We start from the raw sequence: 7153 nt of genomic DNA, 5'->3' as shown, positions 1-7153 counted from the left end.
ATTCAATAAAACGATCTTCTACTTTTGAGTAGTTTTCTGCAATAGCGTCCAGTGAGTCCATGAGTAGTCCTAGTGTCAGTCCTAGTTCCTTCCATCTCCTCTGAGGGAAACCACATCTCTTCAACAGATTAAGTACATCAATAAGTTGCTCTAAAATCATATTCAATGATACATAGATAGTTAATGAACATTACCAATAGTCAAAGGAGAAGAGAAGAGACTCAGAGAAGAGGAACAAGAACTAGTTTTAGTTGCCATTGATCAAAGAACAAGCTAACCGGATGCAAACTTTACAAAGGAATGACAAGTGAGGGGCTGGTTTAAGGCGGGGCAATTATTGTTATTTTAACCCTCAACATGGTGGCATTGAAAAAGACATCTGGACGAGGATTTGGATCATGATATGGACTTCATATACAGGGAAGAGAGAAAGTTGATGATGAAAATGATGGAGTTACTAACGGCAGCAAAATAACAGATGAGGTAGTTTAAATGTACATGTATACTTGTACATGAGTTTTAGTGAAATTGTGAATTACTGCATGAATTTGTGACTAGTACTATTGAGCATTTAGCACATAGCATAATAATCTTATATATATATATATATATATATTTTTTTTTTTTATTTATTTATTTATTTATATTTATTTATTCATCTATTTAAAATGTTGACAGAATATGATGGTGGATTATTATCATTTAGTAGTATATTTATACTTTATTGTTCTCATCTCTCTCCTCTTATCCTTTCTTTCATTTTTTCTCTTGTAAAAGAATCTCATGTATTTCATGTAACTTGATGTAAGTAATGTAATGTAATGCTCCAAATCACCACAAATTTTTATTACATTTTCTGATGCATATTGATATATTTATGCTGTATAGAAAGTTTGAGTTGATTCCAACATCAATTTCCATTTTTTGAAAATGCCAAAATTCTGAAAAGTATCCAAGGCCATAGCTCATTGTTTTATCCAAAAAATGGCTCCTAAATCATCCCAATTTTTGTTACATTTTCTGATACATATTGATGTCCTTATGCTGTGTACTGATTCCGACTTTAATTATTGAAGTTACAGCCATTTTAAGAAAATGTCTAAATTCTGAAATACCCAAGGCTATAGCCCATGTTTTTTTTCCAAAAATGGCTCCAAAATCACCCCAAATTTTTATTACATTGTACAGGAAGTTCTTGGAGAAGCTGTTACTTGTTAACTTGTACCTCGGGTTGTGTAACCTGACCCACAACATTGTTTTAATCCTTGCATATGTACACTATGATTATCATTAACACCTACTCTATCTATCTCTGCCTCAGGTCTAGGTGGATCCCTTTCATCACACAGAAGGCAGCCTCTATCTTATGACAATCAAAGAGAAGACAAGCCCCAGGATAGCTATGACCAGCGTCCATATCCTGATTCGTTTCATGACGGTGATCCATACAATGGAAAGGAGGATGTAGATCGTCCATACAAATATAATGAGGACACTAATGCAGAGGAAACTGATGAGGAGGAGGATTATAAATATAACGATAAATCAAAAGAGACGACGGATAATAACGAATACCATTCCTCCTCTAGTGACAATTATCACAATCAGGACGGGCAGGACCCTGCAGAAGAACCAGACCTTCCTCCTCCTTCCTATCCCACGGCTCCCTCCTCCTACTCGTGTAGGTTTCATTATCACTCTAACTCATTGCCTAAGGGAAAGACCAAGGTATCTTATCTTCATTTTATCGGTGCCGCTCACTCTTACAAGGAATTTGCCGATCTTTGTTGTCAACATGGCCGAAAGTGTCAGCTAGGCTGGTTGTTTAAGAAGAAGTGTTTTGCTGTCGGTTGTAACTCTGCTGAAAAGGATAGGTGTACTCCTAAGGCTGTTCCTTATGATGCTAAGTATAGTAGTAGTGTTGTTGTAATGTCTTTTGTTAAGAAGACCAATCATGATAGTCATAATAAAGATGAAAGCTCTTTCTCTTCTACTGTTGTCCCCCAACCATCTTCCTCCTCCTCCTCCTCTTCCTCTGATTATTATTCTTCTAATTTTTATTCTCATTTTGTTGCCACGACGAGGTCGTCGTCTTTGTCTTCGGTTGTCACTACAACTCCAAGCTCATCCTCTTCCATTATCAAGGCAACGCCACATCCTAAACCACCACATAGGAATCACAGATTAATCAATAATGGTGAGTTAGAAAATTAAGAGGATTGCCTTGTTAATTTTTGTGGATTATCTGTTTAAAATGAGAGTTGGTTTAATGTTGTTTATACTGTAAACTTTGTACTTATAATTATGTGTATTGCATGAAAACTATTTGCATAGCAAATATGTATTAGTATAATTACTGTTGCTATTTAAGATATTAAAATCTAATTAGTGAAGCAGTTACAGTAGCAGTGAGTTTTGCATGTCATACACAATGTATGAAGTAGGCAAAGGTCAGTGGTGGCTTCAATTTATTAATGCTTTGGGTAACTTCATATTAACATTATACTCTTGATATTAATGATAATTATTGTAAGACTGGTTTTATTATTTGTCATTGTGTACATTGATATTTATAGTGTACATTATGATGTAGAATGTAATAGTGAGTCTTTTAGAGCCTGTTATGACAAAACACCATTCTCCTAGATGTGTATGTGTATTATCATTCATCAGTACATACTGTATTGTTATTACATTGTGTCCGTGTCTGTTTCCTGTCTCTTATAAACAAAATGTTTTCCATAAAGACAAATGTACACGTGTCTATTCTGTTTGCTTATTTATTAACATTATAATTAATACCTTTCTCGTAATTATTATTTTTTTTCTCCTCCCATTTCTTTTTTCCTTTTCCCCATATGCACCCACTCTTTTTCTATTCTCCTATTCTCCTTTAATATTCTCTCCATCTCTCCTCCTCCTCTCTCCCTACAGTCCTTACAGTAGCAGTTGCTAATAAACATCCAGTTATTACACTACCAACTGATCATATTAAGATATTCTCCAGTACATGGCCTGATTCATCACCAGGTGTTACTTATCATTATCATTGGAGGAGATTGTTTGGTCCTAACAAGGGAAACCTCAATGGAGTCAATGATAAAACCATCTCATTGAGTCACGTATGTTATAGGGAGGGAGAGGGAATCCAAGTACATGCACTGTATGTGTAATACGTATGTTCCTGTGCCTCTGATGTTAAGTTGGATTAAAATTTATTGTTAAATTAGGATATACATGCACCATATTTCCTCAGATAAAAGCCTGGACGTCTATTTCTTAAAATGGCATTTAGACCTCAAAAAAATTTAATAAAATAAAACTTGAGCCAACAGCAAGATTCAAACCAGTGAACTTACGCATAAGACTTCAGCAAGCCTAAAGAAGTACAATGTATTTACAAGGCATCAATGTCATTGTATGGCTAAATTTGTGTATTTATTGCTATTGCACCTAGCTTTTATAATTCCCTAAATTGCGTCAACACATCCTGTGTGTAATGTATAAGTATTGTATTTATAAACTTCTTAGTCTCGCCCCGCCCCTTCGCTACCTGCGGAGGAAGGGTCTGGAGACACTCACGCAAAAAGTGTGTGGAAAGAAGAACACGTGGTTGGCTCTATGTCATGTGACAGAGGAGACCAGATTTGTCAAGACAGCTTAAACAGATGCTTTGCAGCTAAGAAAAGATGAGGATACAGTCTCTTGGACATCTCTTGCAGATTTGAGAGCAGCAACTCTTCACAAAGCGCCATAATATTTACTTTTTATTGATGACGTTTTATTGTAAACACGTGACAGTATTATTACGTCATAAATGCGATGGCATAGTTGTAGTAAGCAGCACAGTAATGCTGCTCTTAAACTTTGAGAAAGAAGTCCAGGGAGCGTTACAGGCTCCTTCCTTCCTTTATTAGGTTCTCATTCTTCCTCTTTTGTCTTAAACAGAGCTCTTCGGTCACATGACTTTTTGTCCTACACGTGGTTCGAGCAATCTGATTGGGATGTGGATTTCTCTGCATGAGCACACATTTTTACCGTGAGTGTCTCCAGACCCTTCCTCTGCAGGTAGCGAAGGGGTGGGGCGAGACTATAAACTTCTTTGAATTTTATTTACTACGGTAGTGTAGTCATACATGTATCTACTTACATAAGGCACCTGGGATGACCAGAAGGCATCTTAATTATTATCAATACAATAATAAAGTATTTAGCATACATATATTTAAGCATCACACCTTGGGGATTTGGGAAAGTGTTTTAGGAATGACTTGGGGGTTTTTGAAAAGTATTATGATATTATGATTATGTACTCTTGGTATCACATGTGAAAAGTGTTGAAGTTATTTCGCAATTGAACAGAATTTATACAAGATAAAGTTTTACAAAAAGATACCATCTTAAATAGAAAATAACTAAATGAGAACATTATTGAATTTAATTAAAAGACCTTACGAACATATAACAAGTGAAGCCTCATGATAAGGTTACATTGTCTTTACAAACTGGACAAAGCTGTCCAGCTCATTGTTCAGACAAAGGAGAGCAAGAGCATAAGGCTTCACACACAAATTAAAACCAAGTTTGCAACCATACAACTAACATCTATATAATTAATCAATAGTTAAAAAACTACATGTACATGTAATAACTATAATAACAAATCATCATACTGATTAGTTTTAATAAAAAGTACTGGTGCATCAAACTGATCAAAGATATTTTTAAAGTTGGGCCTGTCATAATCATTATATTTCCCACAGTCTATGATAAGTTTTATAAATGGTTCAGGACAACCTTGGGGTATGGGCATATGATAACCTTTTGATACTGCCTCCTTTACTTCTTTATCAGTCATACCAGGATATGGTTCCTTTCCTTTGGTAGCCAGTTCCCATAGTAATATACCAAATGACCAAACATCAGATTTAATACTTAGTTGGTTTAAAGCATATCCTTCAGGTGCTGTCCATCTTATAGCTAGCTTAGTTCCTTTCTCAATAGTCCAGTATTTATTGCCATTGAGGTGTTGAGCAAGATGAAAGTTTGCTATCTTGAAAGTGTTATGATCTCCTAATAGTATATTGATGGCTCTTAGATCACAATGAATGTAATCTTGTTCTCCTAGATAAATCATACCTTCAGTAACTTGAATAGCAATATCTACCAACTCTGCTGGTGTAGGATTATTTGTAATTAGATATTGTTTGAGGTTTCCATTGATTGGTTCTGTTATAATGTAAAAAGGATAGCTTTCAATACAAACACCATACAGACTGATGATGTTCTGATGATGAAGTTTTTGCAATTTAATGATTTCTTCAATAAATGTTTCTTGTGTAATATTTGTTGCTATATTTGTCTTAATGGTAACTGTCCCTTTACCTTTCCAATCACCCTTCCATATCTCTCCAAACTTTCCTACATGCAAGCATTTAAAAGACGTAATTTTTGACTTATTAATTTTCAATTCTTTGTTTATTGCCATGGTTCTGCAGATTGTATGTACTTGTTTGGGCATAGGAACTGTTAGTGAGCAGGCCAGACCATTAGCTTTCATCATGTAGTGATGTACCAGGTCATTGAGCGAGTCAAACTTGACACGAGGGTTCATGTAATACTTATTATCCTCAATGTATATACGGTAGTTTCTGATAGTAAATCCATCATTAAGTGAGAGGGCATGCTGTCCAGGTTTGCTTTCACTATCTCTAATTAGGAAAGTACCTGCTTGAGTGTCTGCTTGACTCATTTTCTTCTCTGCTTTATCACGACTCACCATATGATAATAGGTGTACTTGTGCCTATTGAATAAAGGAATTTTAATTACATCATATTAATACTGTATAGCAGAAAAATTTTGTGGATTTTGTTTTTAAAATTTCACACAAATAAAATTTGCGAAAATTGATTTAATACTGTTCAAGATGGCCAAAAAGTAGAAGATCATGAAAATTAAAACCATGAAATTGATTTGTGGACGAATCAGCAAAGTTTTTGAGCCATGAAAATTTTTCGTTATACAGTATTTATTAATAAATGTTACTTTCATGCATGTACATTTATATGTAAGGTAGCTATAAAAGTTGCCTAAGTATATGTTGGGACTTAATTAAGTTATTATTGGTGGTTATTCAAATTTGTGACTAAGCTAAGAAAAAATGCTTCAAAGTTAAAACTCCACTTTGTTGTATTAATTTTTTTACATTTTTAAGAGTTCTCCTTCAATTGGTATCATGTATTTAAGTGAGACGCGGCCTTTACTGTCTGTATGAAGTGAATGCATATACCACCATTCATCATCTTCATGATATTTAACAACTTGAAGTACTTCTCCTGTAATGAAGAAAAATGTGTAAAGATTGGCTCATTTAAGCTATGAAATCATGCATTTAATTATATAGATACTGTAAATGTTCAAATAAAAGTCGGACAATAATAATTGCATAAAAAAATTAAAAATTAAAAGCAGGATTCAAATTTTCGACCCTAGGATCAGTGAACTCAGCTTAATGAAACACCATGGTGTGTGACCTTGCTGCAATAGCTGTTTGATTATCATCATTAAAAGAGCTTTGGCATGAAGAGAGTCTGTTGCAACATATAGCTTCCTGCAGTTGCACTTGCTCTGGAATACCATACAGAAATAGCAGCACATACAATGCAAGCTGCTCCAGCTCCTCCTAGCTTGAAAGGTGTGGCATTACATTATCAACATCTGCAATCATGGCAGCAAGCCATGTGAGAAAGAAGCTTAACATTTTCTGTTCATATTTTTTGAAGGCCATGTTCTAATCTACTGGAAGCTATCTCTAGAGTGCCTTCACAAAGGAACTTAGCTCAACTACTCAATTTTCTTACTTTGAAGCTTCTTGTACCTAGCGCTTTTATTTGAGTAACACAAAACAGTTGAGAAAGACTTTTTCAGGTCAAAAAGAAAGACCTAGTAGCTTGGAACATGCTGTACTAAAGTTATAGTTTATTAAAGACAAAACTCAGCTGTGCAGAATGAATGAATGAGACAGACACAACAAGTACCTATACCTCGCATAGGTGAGGCCAACAAGTTAGGCCATTTGGGACACTCTAAAGTCAATGGTATAAAAAACCTATATTGAATAAAATATGCGTGTCTATACTTGGAGATTATTAG

General features: G+C 34.8%; 3 protein-coding genes across 3 annotated transcripts in view; 1 reads left to right on the top strand and 2 right to left on the bottom strand.

The window, feature by feature from the left end:
* Window positions 1–284, bottom strand: part of LOC109587971 (GRIP and coiled-coil domain-containing protein 2-like) — a 4620-nt gene extending 4336 nt beyond the window's left edge. The window contains exons 1-2 of the mRNA XM_020004182.1: window positions 195–284; window positions 1–150 (exon numbers count right to left, since the gene is read on the bottom strand). Of these exons, the coding sequence (XP_019859741.1) occupies window positions 1–150; window positions 195–258 (214 nt within the window). The 5' untranslated portion in view covers window positions 259–284. The remainder of the gene's footprint in view (window positions 151–194) is intronic.
* A 1445-nt stretch (window positions 285–1729) lies between these two features.
* LOC109587970 (uncharacterized) lies at window positions 1730–3212 on the top strand. The gene is made up of 3 exons (XM_020004181.1): window positions 1730–2197; window positions 2935–3152; window positions 3204–3212. Exons 1-3 carry the CDS (start codon window positions 1930–1932, stop codon window positions 3210–3212), a joined length of 495 nt encoding a protein of 164 aa, XP_019859740.1. The 5' UTR covers window positions 1730–1929.
* A 1439-nt stretch (window positions 3213–4651) lies between these two features.
* LOC109587969 (uncharacterized) overlaps window positions 4652–7153 on the bottom strand; it is a 4595-nt gene continuing 2093 nt past the window's right edge. The window contains exons 11-13 of the mRNA XM_020004180.1: window positions 7045–7109; window positions 6207–6336; window positions 4652–5804 (exon numbers count right to left, since the gene is read on the bottom strand). Of these exons, the coding sequence (XP_019859739.1) occupies window positions 4652–5804; window positions 6207–6336; window positions 7045–7109 (1348 nt within the window). The remainder of the gene's footprint in view (window positions 5805–6206; window positions 6337–7044; window positions 7110–7153) is intronic.

This window comes from Amphimedon queenslandica, unplaced genomic scaffold (assembly GCF_000090795.2).
Source record: "Amphimedon queenslandica unplaced genomic scaffold, v1.1 AMPQUscaffold_12357, whole genome shotgun sequence".
NCBI lineage: Eukaryota > Metazoa > Porifera > Demospongiae > Haplosclerida > Niphatidae > Amphimedon > Amphimedon queenslandica.
This window is presented reverse-complemented; position numbering and strand designations above follow the sequence as displayed.

What these genes read in the sequence shown, in the direction of transcription:
- LOC109587970 (XM_020004181.1), top strand. Translation starts at nt 1,930, where the DNA reads ATGTCTTTTGTTAAGAAGACCAATCATGATAGTCATAATAAAGATGAA. An exon ending in TCACAGATTAATCAATAATG is followed by an intron (nt 2,198 to 2,934) that starts GTGAGTTAGAAA and finishes CTCTCCCTACAG; the next exon opens with TCCTTACAGTAGCAGTTGCT.